The sequence below is a fragment of the Erpetoichthys calabaricus genome, chromosome 15 (assembly GCF_900747795.2).
Source record: "Erpetoichthys calabaricus chromosome 15, fErpCal1.3, whole genome shotgun sequence".
Lineage (NCBI taxonomy): Eukaryota > Metazoa > Chordata > Cladistia > Polypteriformes > Polypteridae > Erpetoichthys > Erpetoichthys calabaricus.
The window spans coordinates 72,553,423-72,579,575 of record NC_041408.2 but is presented as its reverse complement, the minus strand read 5'-3'; the positions used below and the strand labels follow the sequence as shown (position 1 = coordinate 72,579,575).

Here is a 26,153-nt window from a genome sequence, read left to right as displayed (position 1 = left end):
AAAAAAATACATTAAGGCACAACCAGGTCAGATATGTGTAATATGCTTAATGAATTTCTAAGAGAAAATCATATAGTCTTAGAAAAATATTTGTGTGCTGATGTCAAATGAACTATGAGCAGTTTATAAAGACTTGCTTATGTTGAATTAAAGAAGCTGAACTTTTAAAAGAAATGAATGCAGACTTTGCTGATGTGATTAATTTTGTATTGAAAACAGTCAATTTCATCACCTGTCTGTTTGCCTTTCTTTGTGAAGTAACAGGAACAGAGAACGCAGGATCTTTCGATTTTAGGGCAGTGTCTGAGCTGAACTGTTATTCACAAGTTTTCAATCAAATAGCACCTGAACCACTTAGTTACATAACATATTTCAGACAGCCGAGCAAAATGAAACTTTTTATTCCCAATACACATCTTTAAGTTGTCTAAGAAACTGAACAGTACTCTAAAAAAGTAGATGGAGTAAAGAGAGCAAGCGAGTCTTAGAAGGAATTGTTTAAATGCTTTTATCCATTTACAGCCAATATTGCAAGCACAGCACCTTGGCACTTGGATGCACTTCACTGTCAATGTCATGAAGCTACTTTTCAAAGGCTAAATACTGATGACAGGACAAAAATATATATTTGATGTCCATTACAGAAAAAAAAAAAAAAAAAATCAGACGACCAACTATAGTGCACACAAATAAATTTTACTACATGTGACATTTCGCGGGCGGCACGGTGGTGCAGTGGGTAGCGCTGCTGCCTCGCAGTTGGGAGACCTGGGGACCTGGGTTCGCTTCCCAGGTCCTCCCTGCGTGGAGTTTGCATGTTCTCCCCGTGTCTGCGTGGGTTTCCTCCGGGCGCTCCAGTTTCCTCCCACAGTCCAAAGACATGCAGGTTAGGTGGATTGGCGATTCTAAATTGGCCCTAGTGTGTGCTTGGTGTGTGGGTGTGTTTGTGTGTGTCCTGCGGTGGGTTGGCACCCTGCCCGGGATTGGTTCCTGCCTTGTGCCCTGTGTTGGCTGGGATTGGCTCCAGCAGACCCCCATGACCCTGTGTTCGGATTCAGCGGGTTGGAAAATGGATGGATGGATGACATTTCACCCAGTTCTCAATCGTATACTATAATTGGTGCACTTACATGCACTTCAATAACCCCACTATTCACAGAAACATCATTTCTAAAATACCATGTAAACTCTTATTCTAATTAGAGAAACAGGTTTATTGGCCTCTGATAAACCTGATTAACAGAGGTAGATTTCTCCACGAATAATCCGATTCTGTGGTCATGCAAACCCTTAATCAGGTTACTGTTAAGCATTTTGTCATCTGCACATGTCTGTTGCTCTCTGCCAGCCTGCACATGCTTTTGCAAATTATAAGCAATAATTTTGGCGATCACATTATATAATCTGCCCCAATATTTCAGAAATCACTAAATTTACACTGATGAGCTGAAAGTAAAGTGAAAAACTCAGCAGCACAATCACAAGAGCAGTGGGGTAACACGTTAAAAGTAACACATGTTATGTAGTCTGATTACTTTTTAAAGTAACAAGTGACTTAACACAATATTTATCTTATTGAAGTAAAAATACTTGTGTTACTATTATTACAGTAGCACTTGGTGAGAGGCATGAAGCACATGTACTGGTGTGCCAGTCCTTTGCAGGGCTCAATCACACAGCCAAGCAGAAAAGAGTATACTACATGCATTCAGGCAAACATATTTATAAAACACAAGAAAATGATCGTAAGTGTCATGCTTATTTTCTGATTCACAGTGGCCAATGACGACATTGAACTTTATTTTTTTTGCACAGTTAATTGATGTTGGAGCGTTTCGACAAAGGAGAAATAATGAAGATTACTTGCACGTGTATTTGTCTGTCTTCTTCACTCTCTTGCAGACCAGAACAATAGGCAACTCACCAGTGAAAATAATATCACTGAGGTATGGCTAATGATTATCAAAGATTACTGAATCAAGGTAAATTATTGTCTTTGTTCTGCCACATCTGGCATGGTAGGAATACGCTTTAATTGAAAAGTACCAGGAAATAGGTTGAGGTTGAGGTTAGGAGCATGCGCTGATACAGCGCGTTATCACACCCACCACATGACAACCCACCTCAGGTGCAACAAGGCAATGGATAAGAGAGACCAAAATTGCAGTAGTTAAACAAAGCAAAAAAAAAGTCAAATAATCATGCACCTCAGCCTTAACACTAACCCAAACTCAAAAGTCTTAGTCCTAAATTCTACTACAACCACACAGTCTCAAAAACACTTTTAAATGATTCACTATCTTGGATGGGATGGTTTAGCCTAGGGAGCAGAAGACCCCCAAATTACATACAAAAACATCTCTAGGAAGAGTGAAGAAGAGTGAAGAAGAAACAGCTGACAACATATTTTGCGGCCATTGTCTCTTCTTCAGTACAAACGAAGGTAATGCTCAAAGAACTGAAGCCAAATTTAAAACAAAAAGAACCAAATATACAGGTCTATAACTGCACTGGAGTAAATGTTACCATTTATGAAAGTGACTAAAAAATATTAATAAAAACACTTGACAAAGGCTGCAAAACTGACTTAAAACTACCATCAAGAAAGATCAGAAAGTTTAAAAAAATCTATAAATACTGAGAGATCATAGGCCCATGATTAGTCAAAGTAACTGTGTTCAGAAAAAGAAAGCAGGTTTTACTTAAAACGTTTCTGAAAAAGTAGGAACAACAAGTTATTAAATGATACAACTATCTCCACCTTTTATAGAAAACCAGTGAGGTCATTTGTTTCATTTACAAAAATCAAGTGATGCCTTTTGTTTCAGGAAATCCATTGGGAGTAACAAATAGACACACAAAAATCTTCAAACTATAAAAAAAAATTTCTACCTCTAACATAAGGTTTAAATTTCTTTAAAACAAATCTGATTACATTCCATAGACATATTATGGAGTATTACTTTTATTTCTATGAATTAAAAACACTATAGGTCTGAAAGTAGCAGATAAATATAAAATCTGTAAAAAGTGGACATCAAAATGTTCACCACTTACAAAAGACCTAGCAATCTTTTAAACAAATCTGATTAATAGACATATTATGGAGTACTGCATTATCTATGTTCCAAAATTCTATTCTTTACTCATCATAGCGTTTTCTCAATATAGTAAACCAGACAAGGATCAAGCTAACATAAATGCCATGCCCTTCCTGCCATAATCAGAATGGTACTTCAAATTGACCGTAAAGTTGTTAATGGTAATTTTATACCCTTTTTTAGCACACAGTTACAGCAAGTACACATTAGACATGGGAATGCATTCATCTATTAACTTTAAGAGGATTACCAAATGTATAACTCTAAATAGAAAGAAGACAGCCATGGTCAATTTGAATCATTAGGTCCTTAATGCTGAAACTGCTTGTGAAAGTAAAATGATTAAAATCTTGAAAAACAGGATTGAGCTGTGAGATATGCCAGTGTTTCTTAATAGATCTAATGACATAGTTGGAATAAATGGTGTAAGTCAATTTGCAAACCAGTTTTTTACAGCTTATTTCTCACTACTGTATGTTCATGAAGCCCACAGTGCTGCTTCACGTGTTCTTCTACGTTTGATGTAACTACAGCTTTACTGTAACCAACTGAAATGAAGCCACATGGCAGCAGCTTGCCTTATTTATACAAAGTATTCCAGTCTGTTGGAATCAATTCCTCTAATATGAAAAACCTGGGATACCAGGAAATTGTTAATAAGAGCCCATTAATGAAACATTATTATTATAGTCCATGGTTTTTGCTGCAGTAAAATAACATTTATTCCAAATATGAATAGAAATGCTCAAAAATGCCAATAAGAGAGTTACTGAAATTCAAATTAAAAGAGACACTCACATAACAGGTATTTAAAAAATCATAAAACAAATATAGAAAGTCAGAGGTTCTATGCCAAGTCATGAAAACATCCTCAATATAGCGGTCCCAGAGACTGCAGTCAGAAAAAAACTGTAGTGTTTAGTAGCTACATCAGTTTTCGTAATGTTTTGACTAAAGGCTTGGGCCATTACTACTCCTTTCAGCTGACAAAATTGTTGAAAGGAAAATATTTTCATTTCAGATCTACCTTTGGACTATTTATCAAGACTTAAAATTTTACTAAAGAGCTGATTGTTAGCAGTTGTTATATCTCTATCAGTTTGTGACTTTTTGTAGTAAAATACATCTGCATATCTGTTTAATATACAATAATTCTCAGGCTAAGATACAAGTATCCCTGGCATTCTTCACATTATTTGACTTGAGCAGATAGTTAATGGCAGACAAGAAAGTTAACTAAATATTTAAATTTCTGGTCACAGTGCATTTATTTTCTATGATATTTAATATAAACTACTGTACACTGGCTTATGTACTAACAGTCCTGAGTAATTTTCCTAGAATATTAATCTGTGCTTTAGAAATCTCAATTTGACTCTTATTATGTCAGTCAATAAATGCAGTGAACTAAAAGGCTGCAAATGGTATCTTTAATTTTATGGTCCACCGCGTACTGAAAGCGTGTGTGAATTTCCAGAAGTCTCCATGTTAACTGTAGAAATACCTTCTTAGTTTAAGTGACATAAAAAGTACTGGTAGGGGATTCAGGCAATGATGCATTCTGTCCTAATTAAAGGTCTGCACAACAAAGGAGTGCAGTGTGTATGTCAAGCATTGCAATCTTTCCTTTATGTTTACTTATTTTAATGTTATCATGTGGAATTTTCTTCCAGCATCATATTAATGTCAATTATCAGCGAGAATCACTAATTTCAACATCTAAAACACCCTTTAGAGATACAAACCATACAAGGAATTGCACATTAATTCTCCACACTAATCCCATATTTCATTAATTATATTTGAGGTCTGGATGTTGTTGCAGCATGAGAATTGACAAGTTTATTTAGAAGCAGCACTGAAATTCCACTGATAACAAATATCTATTCAAGAGAGAGAATTTTGCTACTCTACAGTATTTGTTTTTTACATGACAGTAAATATTAAGCATTTTAAGCTCATCTGGCCTGTTCATTAGGCTTTTAAGTCTTTAACAGTATATATGCAGATCACTACAACACAAAACAGATGACAAAGTATATGCAAATATGTACAGCTTACTTAATTTACAGCTAAATTAACATGTTATGCTACATTTTTACAGCTGTATGCTGTATATATAAAATATGTCCCCATGTTTACTAGATACCCCTCAAACATTAAACTTGTTCTTGCTGCTATAGTTGTCAGCATTTCTAATAACACCAAAATAAAGGACAGTATTGAAGAAATACATAGTGAAAACCCCCAATTTAAAAAATGTCACAACCAACAAGCTTGCTTCTTAGCAGTGGTGCCACATATTGCTGCTTGAATGTTTTGCCTGTTTACTCACTCATTTCTTTCCCATGGGATTTCATTCCTGCACCCCACTGAGTGAGCTCTGTCTACCCAATCTCTCGTGGCCCTGACGACTCTGAAGGTCTCTCAGATTCATTTTTTGCAGTACAAGATGGCAGGGTTAAACATACTTTTAAAAATGCCATAAAAATACACACTCCTCTAAAAACATAAAAATAACTGGCATACAGCAGATAATTTATAACAATATTATTTATATTCTGTAATATAAATATAATTCAATAACAATATTGTAACAATTTGTTGACCTGTTAAGACTCTTTTGTTGAAAAATTAAACTGATTTTATTAAATATATCAATCAATGTATCTTATTCAGCAATCCTCTTTACAGCAGGATGGTCTATAAATAAATAATTTAAAAGGAATAGAACATTAAATCAAAGTTTCTTTTTAATAGTGTCATATAATAGAAGTATTTAAATAACAATAAACATAAAAAACTGCATCTTTATTCAGGCATTCCTTTTTTTCTTTGCATGGTGTTATACTATAACTCTTGTTTGAGTCAGGTGTCAGTGTTCCCTTGGAACCACAGCTATGCTGACGACACACAACTGTATTTATCAACAGTTCAATTAGTGCAGAATGCAGCTGCCAGAATCTTAACTAGGAAAAGAAAATCAAAGCACATCTCTCCAGTTTTGATGTCACTACATTGGTTACCTGTGCCATTTAGAATTAACTTTAAATTACTGCTTATGGTTTACAAAGTCTAAAATAATCTTGCTCTATCCTATATCTCGGAATGCCTTTCATCTTACATCTCAGCACTTTAAAAAAACTGCTAAAAACCCATTATGTTAACATGGCTTTCTCATAGCTTCAATTTAGTGTAACCCTGATATTATGTATATGCATTTAATTATCTTTTTTTTCATGGCTCCAAAATCCGTACTAACCCCTACTTTCTCTGCTGTTCTTTTTCCGGTTTTCTGTGGTGGCGATCTGCGCCACCACTACCTGATCAAAGCACCGTGCAGTCCCTACATTGATGGATTGAAGGCTAGAGGTCCACATGACCATCATCATCTTATTCTTCCACGTGAAGCCTGAAAACCATGAGGACTGATTTAGATCATTTATGTTGGGTAGAATGCCTAGTGTGGGCATGGCCGGATTAAGGTGGGTGCTATTGATGCTGCAGCATTAGGCCCATTCCTAAAATAGGCCCAGTTGAAAACAGATGAGAATTTTCCGGAAGCTGAACAGTTTTCCTTTGCTATATTAACCTCAAAATAATTCTTAGAATGAAATTTGGAGTCCAACTTTCAGACGCCTAGACACAGCGTTACTTATTATACAGTTACTATTGTTCTTTGCGCTGTGACGTAACTATAACATCGTTGTGTTTATTGTTAACCGAAGATTTCAAGTTAATGCTATCAATTTTACGTTAAACAGTTTACTTAGTAATTTAGTTGCGTTTTTTGCAATATCTTGGGGATTCTTGCCACTTTATTATTGTTCGTTAAGTGCCACATAGTAAAGTTTTCACCTTGAAAGTTAGTTGTACAGTAAAAATCGATGGCTATTTAAACGGTTATCTGTAAAGGTAAAACTAGAAGCCGGCCCGGCATGGATGTTTAAAATTTTTAAATCCCTGACAGGATTCTGGTCTATTATGAAATTTAAATCGCGGACAAATTTTTACCCTCAAGAGCCTGAACTGAGTCACTTTGACCTAATGTCTCTGCAAATTCATTTTTTCTTACTCTCTTTCATAAGAGAATTGCGAAATTTTGTGTATTTCATTGTTAGGTTTTCACGTGACGTCACTTTGTGATATCTTTCTTCTTGTTAATCTCGAGTTGTTACGATACTACGTCGTTATTATTATTCATGTTCAATAAAGGCTGGCTGGTTGCATCGCAAGCAACTAAGGCTCCTTGGTCGGTCTGAGTGCGCATGTACGGTAAGTGTCAAATGCACATGCACCAATGCGCTGCAGCATCAGGCCCAATTTTGTCTTAATCCGGCCCTGAGTGGGGGCTGGACGGTCTCGTGTCTTGGAACCCCTGCAGATTTTGTTTTTTTTTTTTTCTCCAGCCCTCTGGAGTTTTTTTTTTGTTTTTTCTGTCCTCCCTGGCCACCTGACCTTACTTTATTCTTTGTTAATTAGTATTGCCTAATTTTTATATTTTTTCTTTCTTCACTTTGTAAAGAAAGAACTTTGTGCTACATTATTTGTATGAAAACATGCTATATAAATAAATGTTGTTGTTGATAAAATAGTTATAAGGTGGTAAATTAATTTCTCCCTATGCCTTTTGCCTAGCTTGAGAATCACTAACTGAACATCATATTTGTATTGTACTCCTTAGCATCAGTATGTTCCATTTATTTGTAGTAGATCTGTGGGTACACCGTGAAGATTTTCTAGATGGTTGATACACTCATCTGCAGCTGCATTTGATGGAATATTTCCTGGAGGGCTACAGTCCCACAGAACCTGAAATAAAAACTGGGTGGTCAATAAAGAAGTCTTGGCTGGAGTGGGTGGTCATAGTAGAGGCTATTTGAAAACTGCAGGACTGAAACAAATGACGTGCCTAACACAGTATATACAACCATTCCAACTATAACCTTCTAAAAACACTAAATCTTTAAATTAACAGTAGTTCTTCTTTCGACAATTTATTCTCCAGCATTGAGAGAGTATTGTCTATTAACATAACAACCAGTCAGAATGGCAGACATAAAGTACAAATGTATATTGTCTTTATAATAGCCCTGCTAGTTTTGCGCTTTTTTTTTTCTTTTGGGTTAAAAGGATTTTTTATGTTATGTTTGCACTTGTGAGGATGGCCGGCCTGTGATCCCGGCCAACACCCCCAGGCCGCCAGATGGAGCTCTCCCTGTGGAATAGAGGTTCCCCGAATTCCAGCAGGGCCTCATGGACCTTGTAGATTTTACAACCAGCCCTGCTGGATACCATGGGGACCTCCAGGAGACGCTGTAGGGAGGCTCAGGGAATTCTACATGCCGTATAACCTGGAAGTACGTCATAGGCAAAGCGACAAGGGAAATGACGTGCTTCCGGGATGAACAAGAGGATTTTTATCTGACCCGGAAGTGATAGGAGATCACATGGACTGAGGGATTGGAAACACTTCCGGGTCAGGGAATATAAAAAGACTATGGGAAATCCCAGACGATGAGCTGAGTTGGGAGGCAGGGTGGCTAAGTGTCTGGGAGTGGAGGGTTAAGTATTGTAGTGATTGATTTATTAAGTATTGTGGAGAGGAGGGTGCTGTGTGCACTTTATTATAATAAAATATTCATTTTGGACTTTTATCTGGTGTCTGATGTCTGGTCTGAGGGTTCCAGGGGTCGACAGTGCCTCTAATTGTCACACACTACATTACTTGAAACAAGTGTTCTGCGTTCTGGCTTCTAGAGCTTCTTTGAAGGTGCATTTAGTATCTGTAGCCATATATGGATGTACTGAAAATCTGTTGTGAGGGAAATACTGTTTGAAAACCGTACTCAAGTAGAATGGTGTCACTTTAAGGTTTAAATTTGCTTAACTGATAGTCCTTCCCTTCTGTTACTACCTAAGTTTCAAGACAAACAGCATTCTGGTAGCTTTTTGTGTTAGTGGTAACTAAGTTAAGGACGTGCTTAAATAAAAAGGGCACATAAAATATTTTTAAGAGTTAACTGCTTTCACAATAGTGCAGTTGCCACTTTTCTGATTCATTTTTTTATTTTTTATTCATGATTCGGTACCTTTTCAAGTAGCACAGTACAGACAGACACATGATATGATGATTGTGTATGGCGGGTCTCAGCTCTCTCCAGTTCTGCCTCAGTGCTCCTCATTTCCATCTGAGCCAGCGTATAAAACAGAGAGATTTTATACACAGTATATACCAGTGGTTCTCAGGCATACCAGTACTTTCAGACCTATAGTGTTTTTAATTCATACACATAAAACTAATACTTCATAATATGGCTATCAAATTTGTTTTAAACATTGACCTTATGTAAGAGGTAAAGATTTTTTTTACAGACCGAAGTATTTTGGATTCTTATGTGTTTATCTGTTATTCCCAATGGATTTACTGAAACAAAAGGCCTCACTTGATTTTTGTTAATGAAACAAATGGCCTCACAGGTTTTCTACAAGAGGTGGAGTTAGTTGATTGATTTGATAACTTGATGTTCACTTCAATTAGAATACCTTGTTTTTTCTACATTTTCAGAAAAGTTTCAGGTAAAACCTGCTTTCTGTTTCTGGAAACATTTTGCTTTTACTAATCATGCATCTATGATTTTGTTTGATTCCCTTTGATTTCATTTTATCTTCAGTATTACCCTTGTTTGTCCTGAAGAAGAGACAGTGGCCTCAAAATATGTTGTCAGCTGTTTCTTCTTCACTTTCAAGATGGAACTCCTAGAGATATCTTCTGTACCTAATTTGGAGGTCTTCTGCTCCTTAGGCTAAAGCATCCTGTCCGAGTTTGTGAATCATTTCAAAATGAGATTTTGTGCTTGTAGTAGAATTTCGGACTTTTGCTTGTAGTAATGGACTTGGAGTTTGCATTAGCGTGAACGCTGAGGTGCATCATTATTTGAATTTCTTTTTCATGTTTAACTACTGCAGTTTTTGCCTCTCCTATCTTCTTATCCTGAGGCATCTATAGGAAAGCACCAGGAAACACAAATGTCTGGAGCAGATGCCAAACTGAATTTTGCACCATGACAATACACCTGCACATACTGCATTGTCAGTCAAAGATCTGTGATCAAAAACAATGTGGTTGATCCGTCATACTGCTTGTATTTGGCAGATTTCGCTCCTTGTGATTTCTTTTTGTTCATGAAATTATAATTTAGACTGAAGGGAAGAAGAGTTGCTACTGTAGAAGAAATACAGGAGAACGCCCCAGAGACTTTAGACAAATGATGACTGCAGGAAATGTTTCCAGCAATGGGTGAAGCTCTAGGGCAAGTGTGTTGATCTCAAAAGGAATATTTTGAAGGGAATTTCTGAAAGTTTTATAATAAGTTTTTTTAAACAAATCCTGGAAAATTGTGGGTGCCCCCTCGTATCAACAGAATATGGCTTGATTGCTTTTTCCCCTGTGCAATATGTCAAACAAGAGGCTGTAAATAAGGCCACCACTTGCTTGATATGCAATCCATCTGTGCCCTCTCCCTGCTCATATTCAAAGTGATTAAGCCACCCTACATGTGCAACTCTCATGCTCATTATGAAATACACAATCTCCTCTTTTCTGCTGCCATTCTCTTTCTAATATTCAATGCCATTGTCTGTTCATGTAGCTCTCAGTGGGTGTGCTCAGCTGGTATTTATGTATATTGGGCTCATGGGAGGTGATCAGTTCTGCACAATAATATCTCTCTGTTATGGTTAAATTAGGGCTGTTATCTTGACTTAAGCTTAGCGATCTTTCCTTACTTAAAAAACCTGAACCTATTTTTGGGCCAAAGCTTACCTTGAAGCCTACCTTCTGAGTTGGGGATAGGCAGCCTGTGGTGAGAACTACTCCGGGGAGTCAAACCTGGGAGAAGGGCTGGCCCGGTTTTTCACTGCCTGTTCCTATTTTTACACCTTTGTGTGACATGATCACATCAACACTCTATATTTCTCACTCTCTTAACAATCTGAAAACAGCCAAAAAAGAGGCAAGGAGGTAAGCTGTGTAAGAAGGGAAATGTGTATTAAGTCTGCAACTAGTCTTGCAGAACATATGAAAACATACAATGAAGAAGAATATCCTGATATGCCAGATCTGGACCATATTCCGGTACAACATAGTAAATGAAAATGGTGTGTAATGTAGACAGAGGCTTTATATTCAATTTTGTTTGTGCAGAGTTACTATTTTTCTCTTAGACTTAAATTCTCCAATGAGCTGATCATCACTGGTACTGCACTGCACTGCATACTCTCTGCTTAGATCTACCATTTGATTGATTTTATAGTACAGAGTTCAAAGATTAAACTACATCAAAATCAGTGAAGAATGCCTTAAGACTACACACTTACATACCTGCTTGAGACTGCAGTATGATTCATCTGCCATAGTTCGCTACTAGCGATTCCTTGCTTGGTGATCTGCTAACAAGTAACTGACTTCTGTGATTTTTGAGAGGGTGCTCAAAAAGAAGTTGCCCCTGCCTTTTTCTGCACACCTCCAAGCAATAACCTTTAACCCAAACTTAAATGCACATAAAGCCTTTATTAGTAAATTTCAATATTTTTCTTATGTGGGCCTGGGAAAATCTCTACTGCTTTAATGACAATGGCCATGCTGATGCCCTAAAATAATGTTCTATACTTATTTGTTTTATTTACATTTTGAAATATAACTAGAGTTGAAAGGAGAACATTAGAAGAAAAATAAAATGAACATACTAACAATACGGGTATAATCACAATAGTGGATGGAATCCATTGGTCATATTTTCAAAAACTACTCAAAGTATTTCCATCCAAAACGCATTTAATTAGAATACTAAAATGACTCCCTGAATTTACATTGGTGTGTGGAAGAAATTTACCTGTTTTTACCGTGGCAGTAAACACATGAAGTATCTGGGCTCAAATGAAGTACAAATGTCTTCAGTAGACATGCATGTTATAACAAGAACTTCAAAACACCCAAAGGCACTGAAGCCAAGAGGTAAAAGATCACACAAATGACCAATAAAAGATGACTAGAAACAGTAAAAGAAGAAATTATGTGAGTTCAATACCAGGGATGCAAAAAATCAAGATATCTGACAGGAGAATGATGAAAGTAGATAACCTCAATAAAGGCAAAGAAGAAGAAGCTTATAAAAGTGTTAAATCTGCCAGTTTCAATATTTGTTAAAGCAACTACTACAATAATAAGATTTTTATAAATTTAAGAAATGCCAGTGTATTCTATATATGTCATTATACAGTATGTCTAACCATCTGTTTTATTAATGTTTCCAACACAGAAACCAAGGGAAGTTCTCAGAATAATAAAGTGCCAAGCAAGAACCAACCCTGCCCAGACCATCACATGGCACACACACACTGAAATTAACACATATCAACCCAGTTTAGAATTAATTAGATAGATAGATAGATAGATAGATAGATAGATAGATAGATAGATAGATAGATAGATAGATAGATAGATAGATAGATAGATAGATACTTTATTAATCCCCAAGGGGAAATTCACAAATTGTCAAATAATGTAATATTCAAGTCTATGTTCATTAATAATACGCAAGTCTATATTAATATACTCTGAGAAAATTTTGTGAATGGCAGAAATTAAGTAAATTCAACACAGACTGTGGCTCAGGTCCCTCCAGCTGAGAGTCAACAGCCTTAACTACTGTGTTACAAAATGGCCATTTTTGCAAAGATGCAAAAAAGTAGCCTGCAAAATTTCTGGTCCAACAAGGCTACCACATTACTGTACACTCATTATAATATTATTAGGAACACCTGTTAATCCATACAGTTATCTAATCAGCCAATCTTGTGGCAGCAGCACAATGAATAAAATGATGCAGATAAATGTCAGGAACTTGACTAGTTCTAGCTAACAGAGAGTCAACGGCAACGTAGATAACCACTCTGTACAACTGTGGTGAGCAAACCTTCAGTTGGATGGGCTACAACTGCAGAAGACCACGTAACACTCCACTCCTGTTAAATAAGAACAGAAAGATGAGGCTGCTGTGTGACAGCAGTTCACCAAAACTGGAGAGATGAAAACTGGAAAAGTATAGCCTGGTCTGATGAATCTCAATGTCTGCTGAGGCTCACAGATGGTAGGGTCAGAATTTGGTGCCATCAGTAAGAATTCATGCACCCAACCTGCCTTGCGTCAACAGTCTAGGCTGGTGTTTGTGGTTTAATGGTGTGGGGAATGTTTTCTTACGTACTTTGAGCCCACTAATAACAATCAATCATCGTTTGAATACCACAGCCTATTTGAGTATTGCTGCTAACCATGTGCATCCCTTCATGGCCACAATTTACCCATCTTCTAATGGCTACTTCCATCATGACAATGCACCTTGTCGCAAAGCAAAAGTCGTCTCAAACTAGTTTCATGAACATAACAATGAGTTCAGTGTTCTTCAGTGGCCCCCCCTAGTCACCAGAGCTCAATCCAACAGAACGCATTCTGGGAGAACTGGACAGTCGCAGCATGAATGTGTGGCTGACAAATCTGCAAAACTTGTGTAATGCAATCACATCAAGATGGAGCACAACCTTAAAGCAATGTTTCCAACATGTTGTGGAATCCATGCCATGAAGAACTGAGGCTATTTTGAGAGCAAAAGGAGACCCAACACAGTATTAGTATAGTGGCCCAAATAATTTTCTCAGTGCGTGTACATTCACCATCAAATTTGAAAGAGTACTTCAATGAATGAGCAGCTAAATTACGTGCATACAATAATAACAGCTTCATCCACTCACCCAAATAATGCCATCCCACCTGACACACAGTAGAGTAAAACTAGCATTTTAAAATGCAATATGGATGCCTATTCAATACACAGACTCGACATCTGCTTAAAAATATTACATAACTCTAAATGATGGTCATTTTGTTCAGCTTTGCATTCATATTCCATAACAATGTCCACATATTTAGAATTTTGAATTTGTAAAATAACCAAATTGTGTTACATAATGCATTTATTATGCCATCTATTACTCTGACAATTTAAAGTGCTCTGATGCAGTTTACCTTGAGTTGTTCTATATAAGAATAAGCTGCATTTTATTAATATATTGTATTATTTTGTTCCTTTTGGTTAACAAGTAAAAATGATTTATATGACTGCAGCATGACTATGTGATTTCCTTTAGATAAAATAAAAATTCATAAACAAGAAAAATTACATAGCATTAATAACTTGGTTTAGTGTATTAAAATACCTAACCATTGTATATAAGTGTGGTTATGCTCCAGCTTTTCATAATCTCCTTTCCATTCATTCAGAATTTCTTCAATATAAATACCTGTTGGAAAAATGAAATAAGGATTTGTAAATTAAACCGTTAACATAACGTTTTAACCATGTTAACCTTAATAAAACACAAACAAACCTTCTAGCCATTTTTATCCAGTAAACAGTCTATTTATCTTTCAGTCAAAGTTTCAGAATTAGAATGCAGCTCTTCCTGTGCCTTTTAATCTTGCTCCTCTCTTATATTACCTGGCAGCAAGATCTTGGATCGAGCAACACATCTTATCTTGCTAATCCATTTCTTTTCTACATCTTGTGTTCTGTATGCCAATTTAAATTTTGCATAATGCCAACACAACTCAGAGAAACTTTCAAACAATGGAAATTAAAAAGTCTAAAAGAGGCTTTGATGCAAAGGAAAAGTAAGCAATGAAAGACTAATGTAAAATATAAAGTATATTACGGGGGTCCTTGGGTTACAACGTCTTGACATACAACGTTTCGAGTTTACAACGCTCACTCCCATAACAACTTAAAAAAAAATTCAGACATGAGAAGGAATAAAGGTAAGGATTTTTTTACACTCATTTTTTCTGTTACTACAGTACAGTATATTTATGTCCTTTTCCTTTTTCTGTGTCTTAGTTGTGTTTTTATGTTCTAGATTATGATTTTGCAAATGTGTTAGGATAGTTAAGTAACTTAGGCTAGGGTGTGTTTCGACTTACACCAAAATTCAGGTTACATCAACCCGAGGACCTCCTGTATTCAAAATAATGTCCAATGTCACAAAAGAAAAGACAAACAAAAGCCAAATGTGGGTTTTACAATTAATAACGTCACTACTAAGAGGAGGAAAAACAAGTTGAGGTAATGGATTTTTTATTTTAATATCCAAAATATTTCAGTCATAGCATAATATTCATCAAACCACTTAATCCAATTCTCATTAATATTATAATGTCCAAAATACTTGCTAACATTTACTGAATGAATATGTTCACATTCAGAGATGTACGTCGATGCTCCCAATTCTTGTTTTCGTCCTGTTTCTTTTATATTAATTTCAGCCCTACGTTGAACATGGATGCCTTACAGCTACAAGCTAATCTCCCATTATACCCTTTTTCACTTCCTGACTCCTCTTTTCTGAAAAAGAGGTCTACCTTTGTGGTCTGCTATTAACTGGGTAAATCCCGGTATAAACTTCTGCCTGTTACAACAAAAAAGACTCAGGCTAGGACCTTGTACTCTGTCACTTATGCTGCTTAAAAGTCTCAACCAAGATGTCACGCAGCTGTAGTGGATCCACAGCTTATATCTAATCCCACCATCACCCTCAGGAATAATAAAAATGGACTTTGGCCACAGCTACAATTTCCTTCAATTGTGCATGTTTGACTGATGTCTCTTCCATTTTTCCTAATTTCTTTCCAAAAAGGGGTTTGGGATCTCTCACTACAAAAGATGCACTTACATCAAGAACGAGCGCCTCATAGCCTCTGAACATGCAGCAATGATGGGGCTCATTCTACAATTTAGTCTATTTGGAGTTCATGATCAATAATATATGCAGTAAATCCAGTAAATTCAGTAAAGGCTGCCAAGTCCCTAAAGCTTTTTATTTATTGATCACTGCCCTTGTTACTGAGGTGAGAGTATCTGCTTTTACTTATCATTACTTATATGCCCAACTGCAGTTCATCAACTTCAGCCAGGTAGCAAAAGCTCAACTGCTTTAAGTACTCAGTAGACATGGATGAATGTCTTGAGGTTTTATTTTGTCAAAGTTACATGCAGTATTAGTTGTTCTTGTATTTGCAGATCTTACTTCCTAGGTGGCGCAGTGGTAGTGCTGCTGCTTTGCAGTAAGGAGATTGTGGGTTTGCTTCCCGGGTCCTCCCTGTGTGGAGAGCGCTTTGAGTAGTGAGAAAAGCGCTATATAAATCCATCCATTTTTCCAACCCGCTGAATCCGTACACAGGGTCACGGGGGTCTGCTGGAGCCAATCCCAGCCAACACAGGGCACAAGGCAGGAACCAATCCCAGGCAGGGTGCCAACCCACCGCAGGACATACACAAACACACCAAGCACACACTAGGGCCAATTTGGAATCGCCAACCCACCTAATATGCATGTCTTTGGACTGTGGGAGGAAACTGGAGCGCCCGAAGGAAACCCACGCAGACACGGGGAGAACATGCAAACTCCACGCAGGGAGGACCCGGGAAGCGAACCCAGGTCTCCTAACTGCGAGGCAGCAGCGCTGCCACTGCGCCACCATGCCTATATAATGTAAAGAATTATTATAAGCACACAAAGGTGAAAACAGTATCAATTCTGTAGGTGAAAGTGTGATTGTAAGAAAATGTGTCATTTTTCACTGAAGGATATGCCAAAGTAAACAAGTTTAAATGCAAATTTAAATAACAAGATACGTGATATATTTGTGTCTACTCTAAAGGGGAAAAAACTCAAACAGGCTGTATTTTTATATATCTTTAAGATAAAAGTAACAACCTCACAATATATTTTATGTTTTTGGATTAAGAATTTCTTGGTCTAGTCATATGTATTTGTCTTGTGGTTTTGTTGAGTAATTGTAATACAATATGGCTAGTCTTGTGGGACCAGACGTGTATTCTCAAATGAAAAATCTGTAGTAAATATTGGAGAAATCTGCCACTATAAAGGCTCCGCCCACAGCACTTCTAGAAAAACACCTGCCCCCAATTCCTCCAGTCCATACACTTTAAACCATTGGGGTTTCAGGGAAAGAGCAAATCAAACTCAACAGAAGACCTGACGCTTAGCGAAAATAAAAAGTTAAAATTGCTGTTATCATTTCAGGAGCTCAGTAGCACAAGGTAACTAAAACTTAATGATTAATTTGTACATTGTAATGAGTGCAGCAACAGAAGAGAGAGACACACAACACACTATTTGACTCCACGCATTTGAGGTGTGCTTCGGTCTGCTACGATACCTTTCTGTCATTTTGACTGTTGCACCACTACTATATGGCATAATAACAGCAAGCAGAGTTTAAATAATCATTGTGGTCTAAGAATATACTATGTGTTAAAACACTGTAGCTATATTCTGGAAAGGCATGTTTGCATTTCCAGTTAGACAGTAATGTTATCCTACTTCAGTTATTGGTTTACATGTGCAGTAGGAAAGTGGATGGTCTGTGCATCTACTGGTGTCATTAGGCAGAATTGCTGAATCAGGTTGTTTGAGTACTGAAATGGCAGTGGATCTTCATTAACAACTCTCTTTACGGTAGTCCTTTCCACCTCACTTGACATCATTTACTTCAAATTCATATTTTGCAAAACATATTTTCACAAACATAGCTCCCAGTTCTTTCAAGCTTTCATTGACTCTGACATTACCATCCATCATAACACTGAACATCAGAGAGCACACACAGCTCCTTGTTCACTTTTACCACTAGTCCACTAATGTCTTTGAATGCTCATGTTTAATCAGATTTTAAAGAAAGGTTTTCTCTTGCAAAAAGTTGTCTTTATTTGTAATACATGCAATGTGCTCTCTTCACACACATCATGCATTTATATGTTTAATAGGGATCTTTTTAAGAGACCTTTTGCCTGTAGACAGTTTATTGTAATCAGATGCTTGCTCTCTGTTGGACCAAAAGCTCAATGACAGAGACTAGCAATAAAGTACCACAGAACAAGAAGCTCAACATTTTAAATAGATGTCAGATGTTGTAGCTCAAACAAACATCTAAAGCCACTCATTGTATACCTCAAATAATAATAAAAAAAAAAACTACAGACAACAAACATTCTATTTCTGCTTTCTCAGACTGGGACACACCAACACTGAGGACTTTCAGCCAATGAATCATTCAGCTCAAAATGTGTCAGGAAACGTTATTGGGGCTCCTTTATTCCAAAAGCAAAATGCCTGTATAATGCCTCTCTGGGACAATAACTGCTAAGTCAGACGCGGCGATCTGTACCACCACCTGATCAAGGCACCGTGCAGTCCCTACATTGATGGATTGAAGGCCAGATGTCCACATGACCATCATCATCTAATTCTTCTACGTGAAGCCTGAAAATCATGAAGACTGATTTAGATCATTTATGGTAGGTAGAATGTCCAGTGGTGGCTGGGTGGTCTTGTGGCCTTGGAACCCCTACAGATTTTGTTTTCTTTCTCCAGCCCTCTGGAGTTTTTTTTTTTGTTTTTTCTGTCTTCCTGGCCATCAGACCTTACTTTATTCTTCTTACTTAGTATTGTCTAATCTTATTTTTATATTTTTCTTTCTTCATCTTGTAAAGCACTTTGAGCTACATCATTTGTAAGAAAACGTGTTATATAAATAAATGTTGTTGTTGTTGTTTTCTTTCTTTTATTTTCTTCTTTTTCAGCAATTCTGGTGTGTGTTCAGACTATATTATGTGTATATATATATATATATATATATATATATATATATATATATATATATCTGTCTTTATATATTTAAAGAGCTTCTGTAAAAAGCAAAAATTCCCTCTCAGAATAAATAAAATTCTGTCTAACTATATAAAAATGAACAAATTATAAAAACAATTAGCAAGCTGATGGAGAAAGAAAGATACGTTGAAATCACACTGATACAAATAGTTGTGCAGTATAAGAGAAACGGGACACCGCTCTTATGTAAAAATCCAGAGATTCAAAGTGTAAGTACCTTTCTAGAGAATAGTTCTCAAGTCTTTTTTTAATAGTATATAATTTTACTGATTTGTTTAGAGATGTTTTATGAAATTTAACTTATCTGATGTACTGACTGCTCACCTGCTGTTGCATATGCCACCCACCAGTTTCTATAAGTGGGGTATTGCTGCAGGTTGTGATCACAGCAGTCAACTAGCCGTATTCAGTGGCAACATGGAAGACTGGCAGCTGGCAATCATTATAGTGGAACTGGCGAAGAGCCGATTGCTTATTCACAGAATGTAACATTGTCTCCATCAGGCATGGAAGAGTGTAACAAAGGAATGAAAGCTGAGCCACCATTTGCACAATATCTTAACATACACTTAATATACCGACTAAATACAGTACCCATAAAAAGTATTCATACCCTTAGAAGATTTCTCATTTTATTGTTAAATAACAATGGAATCACAGTTGATTTAATTTGTTTTTTTAGGTAATGATGAACAGAAAAAGACTCTTTAATGTCAAATTGAAAACATATCTCTGCTACTTGGTCTAAATAAATTAAATATATACAACACAAAATAAATGACTATATAAGTGTTCACCCCTGAATCATCACTGGTGTAGCCAATTAAAGTCCCAGAAAGAGTTCAATGGAGATCACCTGTCTGAGTTTCCATTCATTGTAATAACTGGAAGATCCAACTTGTGGTGATCAGTATGGTGGCCTAACCTACACAATGAAACAAAAGAACACTGCAGGCAGCTCCATGAAAAAGGTGATTGATAAGCAGAAGTCATGGGATGGAATATATTGCAAAGGAGAATGGAGAAAAATGGCAGTGTCCAGATGTGAAAAGCTGAGAGAGAGAGATGTGCACACAGACTCAAGGCTGTCATGGCCGACACTTATAATTAATTTAGACCAGTTTTCAGAGATCTGTTTTCACTTTGACATTAAAGTTACACTTTTCTGCTGATCGCTGTTATAAAAACCAAATTAAATCCATGGTCATTCAAGAGGATGAACACTTTTTATAGGCAGTGCAATAAAACTAGTGGTGTAGAAATTGATCAGTTATAGGAGGTGGAAGTTTTTCATTCTTAAATAGATATATGTTTATTTCTGAGTATTTAAGGCATAATTTAAACCAAAGGTACACTCTACGTCTGCTGTTGGTACAAGAAACCTGAGGATTGTTGGAATTAGGTGCAATTTCAAGGTTCAAGGACATGCTGAATAAGAGTAGCTTATTAACATCAGAGCCTTCAAGCTCCATCCATGAGATTCAGCACCATGTAAACATTCAGCTTTAAGTCAGTGTGATATTTAAAGTTAGGAGATGTTGGCTGAGAAAAACACCTCATTGTTACCATTATTGTGTGTTATGAATAAGGACAAAGGATTTCAGCAACCAATTTATCATATATAATCTCTAAATGTTTCCTGTAAGACCAACAAACAGCCAATATTTTTAACTAGTAATATGTACAGTAGTTAAAACATAAAATGTGATAATCACAATCTGCTTCCCAGTCAGCAGCAACCCTTCTCAAAATGTTTTCCTTTTTAGTCTTTTCACAGCCAAACCTACACTCCCTTGGTGTGATATTCATCTTGACATAACAACCATAAATTCTTTGACTCTCATCCTCAAACAAACCTAGGCATACTTTTTTAGATAAATGTGCCAAAGACCTCACATTAAAAGGTCTTTGAATTGAAACAATTATTTGTGAAGCACTTCTGTTTCTTTACACATTTCTCCTTCTCCTCAAAGCTAAGCTCCAGAGTGAACTACTGTACTGTGCTGCTGCAAGTAACAACAGATGGTGGCTGGCTAATGCAATCCTTTTTTTGTAAGGAAAAAATATCACCAAATTAACAAGAAAGACGGCTTCACAGAACTTCCAGATTCAATTTTACTTTTCTGCAGCAAATATATATTTATAGAATCCAAAATGTTTAGCTCAAGAGGTATGGCAGCAGCATGCAAAGGGAGGCTCTCCATTACTGGCCATGGAAGTGCATTGTACAAACTAAAGAGAAAAAAAAGAGCTACCAACCAGAGTCTGGAAGAAAATTCAGGAAGGATAACAACAAAACCCCATAATGGATGAAGGCAGGAGAATAGACACCTACATGCACTGAATTACGAAAGTGGCAATGTCATTGATAAATAGCAATGAGTACTTAAGCTTTCAAAAATCAGTTTCAATCAATGAGCTCTCATTACTAATCAGATATAGTTTGGAATCACTAACACTGCCTTTAAAATTTTGATTTTATTGAAGATTCCATTATTATTTTAAGAATACAAAATGTAAAATTTTAATACTCATTAACTTTCTTAGATGATGTAAATTAGGAAATAATACTAGAACTATTACTATGTAACATATTATAATTGCATTATTAACAGTCTGAATTGGAGGGCTGTTTGAAAAATTTTGAGTTACAAAACCATCTGACATGAGGAATTTGAACTTGTAGGGCAAACTCATTACACTGCATCATTTTTTTGCTTTAGCTATAGTGAAGAATGGAGCAGATAAACAAGTACTTGAAGAGCTTATCATTCCTTCTATAACATCCATTACATTTAGAATGCCAAACGCCAGCCATGCCACATTTCACCAACACTTACACCCATTAATGATGCATAATTTAACCTTTGAATGTAATAATTAATGTGTGACCTTCTGCATTACGGGCTTTGCTAGCCAAAAATGACTGGTAAATGGCTATCATGCTTCTTCATTTGTTACTGAAATGATTGCTTCACTTAACCTCTTCCTTGTTCTTTTAAAATCCACTTAATATAGTCACTTGCTGTAGTTATTTTGTAAAGTTTTGATGTGCTTGTTCTGACTACGCTAAGTTTATATACTTTTTAAAAAAGTTATAATGTTTTATACTTTCCACTGAAATCTTGAACAAGTAAAATGTTAGATTATGTTATACAGTAACTGTTGAATATAAATCAAGAGATGTTATGCTTAGATGATATAGCGCTCTACTGACAATGCATCTGGAGTACAGTGTGAAGTTCCGGTCACTACGGTATAAGAAAGCCATAGCAGCACTTGAAGCTGTACAGAGAAGAACTACTAGGTGCATCCCTTAAGAACGTTACGTATTTCAAGAGATTCAGAGTAATAAACCTGATTATTCTCAGACTGTGTGGGAACCTAGTCCAGGTCTTTAAAATCCTCAAACACATCATAATTTGTTTAACTTAATGGTGAATCACATGCCTAAGAGCACCAGTAGGAATAAAGGGGAAGCATATTCAGGACTGGACGCACTTTTTTTCGGAAGGAGTTGTAAAGGAGCCATAAAGATGACTAATTAACTGCAGTGCATAAGTATAAACACTTCAAAAGTAGAGGCAGAGGTATACAAGGGTAATGCTTCTAAATACAATAAAGAGACATTTAATTTGAACAAAACAAAACCAAAGGTGCCTTACAAACAGACAGTGAGCAGAACTAAGATGAATGAGCATTTGAAAAGCAGAGTAGATGCAGGGATAACAAGAAGGCTGTCTACAGAGTAACTCATGTGATTCACTCAACAACTACTGCTTCTTTTTCACAGTGTTTAGTTTCACTGGCTACTATACAATTTTGACACCTATTGTTAAAGTTTTAGTCTACAATGTATCATAGGAGGTGTTTAGGCTATCACGTTAAAGTGTTTTGGCCAATGCTGTTCTAACTCTTAACCATAAATTGCCCTAAAAAGGCTCAGGGTCAAGACGGTAGGTTCCCAGTAATTGCAGATGGGGCACCCATGCTGCCATCTTCCTGGCATGAAAAGAGAACATGTCCTCTAATCAGCTTCTGGAGCCTTGTATTCTCAGCCTGAGGACAGCAAGGACCTGCCAAATTCTTGTTTGGGTAACCTGCATCTTTCCACTGCTCTGGGAGGAATGTTGCACTTTTCCACTAAGCAAAATTTTGTGTTTTTGGGGCTGCTTTTGAAGAACTTACTACTACAGATCACTTTGTACCTATATGACATATTCACACTGAACCCCACACCCATGTAATTGTTATTGCTTTTTATGTTCAAGCAATGTTTAAATGATAGTGTAAGCAACCCGACCTGTGTGAGAATGTGCAGGTGGAGTAGAGGGGACTTGATGGCATGGCCAGAGCAATGGATGCAGAAGCATTTTAAGAGAAGGTGAAGTGAACAGCAAAGAAGGTCCGACCCGGAAAAAAAGTGAGTACAGCTTGAAGGGTGTTGAGGACAGTGATCCCTTGAACAAGCTTTAGATTTTAGAGCAGCGTCTCCCGTAGGCTACAGCAGGAGTTAATCTGTTTATTTTCTTTAAAGAGTAAAGAAATGGTCCTTTCAAGGTGGGTAATAGTATAAATAGCATATAGAGAGCACTTTGTATGTGTATCTACTTGGGCTGCCACTAAAGACATGAGTAGGATGGCAGAAGTGGCCACTGAAGAAGCCAATGGTTCTTTTTAGGGTGACTCACCACCAGTCTTACATAAACTGGCTGATTCCATTTCTCCATTACTTACACCCCCCAGGTTGTTACAATGCAATCATATTGTTTGTACAATTTATTGATTTTTATGCACCAAATTACTTTAGGACTATGTTATTGTACTGTTTATTAGATACTTGATTAACATTAAGGATCATACACTATGTCATTAAATGAGGTTTAATATTAAGGCTGTCAAAGTACAAGTGTTAATGCATGCGATTAATTTCAAAGGTATTATGTGTTATTTTTCCTTAATTGCATCTAATGTGTTGTTCAATGCCCCATGCAATCTAAGCCAATGGGTTTCAAACGTGGGGCTGTCAGGCAGTGTGTGGGTAGCTGCAGCAGTTCTAGCAAAGTTCCATCCATCCATTTTCCAACCCGCTGAATCCGAACACAGGGTCACGGGGGTCTGCTGGAGCCGAACGCAGCCAACACAGGGCACAAGGCAGGAAACAATCCCGGGCAGGGTGCCAACCCACCGCAGGACACACACAAACACACCCACACACCAAGCACACACTAGGGCCAATTTAGAATCGCCAGTCCACCTAACCTGCATGTCTTTGGACTGTGGGAGGAAACCGGAGCGCCCGGAGGAAACCCACGCAGACACGGGGAGAACATGCAAACTCCACGCAGGGAGGACCCGGGAAGCGAACCCATGTCTCCTAACTGTGAGGCAGCAACGCTACCACTGTGCCACCGTGCTGCCCCCTAGCAAAGTTGACTTCTTAAAAACAAATCAATTCCAATTTTAAAGATTGCCTTTAAATTCCCTAATTTTTAAATAAACACATAAGTAACTGAAAATGTTATTTATTTATTACATAAAAGAAGTTGCATATCAGTAGAGTTACACATTTGAGCAGTAGTCCTCAACAGATGTCAGGGTGGTACATAAGGAAACAGAAAAAAAAAATTGGGATAAAAAGAATAACTTGAAACGACCAATTGTTATACAGTGGTCGAACCCGAGTCTCCATGCTCAGCTGTGCTTCAGTTCCACTGCTCAGTCTTACGGTGTTCCTAATGAAGCTCCACTTCCGTCTCTCCCAACCTTGTTCTCCTTTTTTATGTTCATCACCCACCTAAATTCAAGTCCTCCAATCCAACGTTAAATATGTCCATGAATGAAACAAAATGTGAAGCACTACCTACTATTTATTGCAAAATCGATCACATCAGACTGCAGATCTTTTAATATAGTTGAGGATATGGGTCCAACAGACATTCAGTGAGATCTGACAATTCTTAAACATTGCCTTCACATGAGATAAATATGTCACATATCAAGGATTTATATGAACGACACAAGTCTTTGCAGTTTGAGCAGTTAATGAGTTGTTGAGAAGTAACATTTAGAGCTGACTACTGGACATCGCTGAACCACCTTAGTTAAATATGCAGTTAATCACGACTAATTGAATGACATTTGTGACTGATCGCAATTCAAATTTTTTATAATTTCACAGCCCTATTTAACATAAAATAAGCAGGTGATGCAATTATTTCGTTTGTCTGTTATGGGTGAACATTGACCATGGAGGATCATTAACACTCCTAAATATGCACTAGCTTTGACATGCATCGCCATCACACATTTTGAAATACAATTTAATGCTTCTGTGGATTAAATGGTGATAGCAGTTATTATAAAAATACCATTCTATATGAGTTAACACCTAACCTATCAGCCTAAAATATTTAAAACTCTTATAGCAACCTCACATATGCAATGATAAATATTTTATCTACAGTAGGTGACAAGTCTTTATTCAAAATAACTATTTCATCATTCCTCTGTTCGTGCCGCTGATTAAATTTTTGAATATGCATCACTTTAGATTTGTTTCAGAAATGAGTAAACAAAATTTAAATTACATGAATTTGCTTCTCATTAAATGTGAAAGCATACATTATATCTTCTTGAACTGAGGACTCATCTGCTGAGGAATATCATTAAGTTATGACATGGCCTATGGACTACACTGTATGCCATACTACCAAGGAAGCTTGTACCGTGTCTTCCAAACACACTCATTTTCAAATGTATTTCAATTTTGTTTATTCAGCAATAATAAACACACACCTTTTAAAATATTTTATTCAACAATTGGCCCTGACCTTTACTAAACTCATTGAACTGCTGGATTTACCTGACAATTGCAGCTCTTTAAACTTGAATAGACACCATCATTAGTAAAGCTGGGAAACAAAAACACTTTTCTCAATGGCTTTTTCAATTACCACAATTATTTCAATAACCAAGTTATGATGATTTTTCATTATGAACCTAAACCATTCGAAAGTTCTGAGGGATCTACATATTGTAGACTTCAACAAGTGCTCCATGTTTTAATTTGGGGATATGTTGCCTTAAAATATTCGTAGGACAGTATTGTCTCTGTTAACCACAACATAAATTATTTTAAATCCTCTTAAAACTTCAGTCAGTGCACACTGGTAAGACTGACATCAAAACAATTTTTATTTTTTTTTATTTATAGGTGGCTTTCAAGGCACTCAAGGACACCTTACA

General features: G+C 36.7%; 1 protein-coding gene across 1 annotated transcript in view; it reads right to left on the bottom strand.

Annotated features, from left to right (window-relative positions):
• Positions 1 to 26,153, bottom strand: part of ogfrl1 (opioid growth factor receptor-like 1) — a 120,356-nt gene that overhangs the window by 37,835 nt on the left and 56,368 nt on the right. The window contains exon 4 of the mRNA XM_028820397.2: positions 14,381 to 14,459. Coding sequence (XP_028676230.2) covers positions 14,381 to 14,459 — 79 coding nt within the window. The remainder of the gene's footprint in view (positions 1 to 14,380; positions 14,460 to 26,153) is intronic.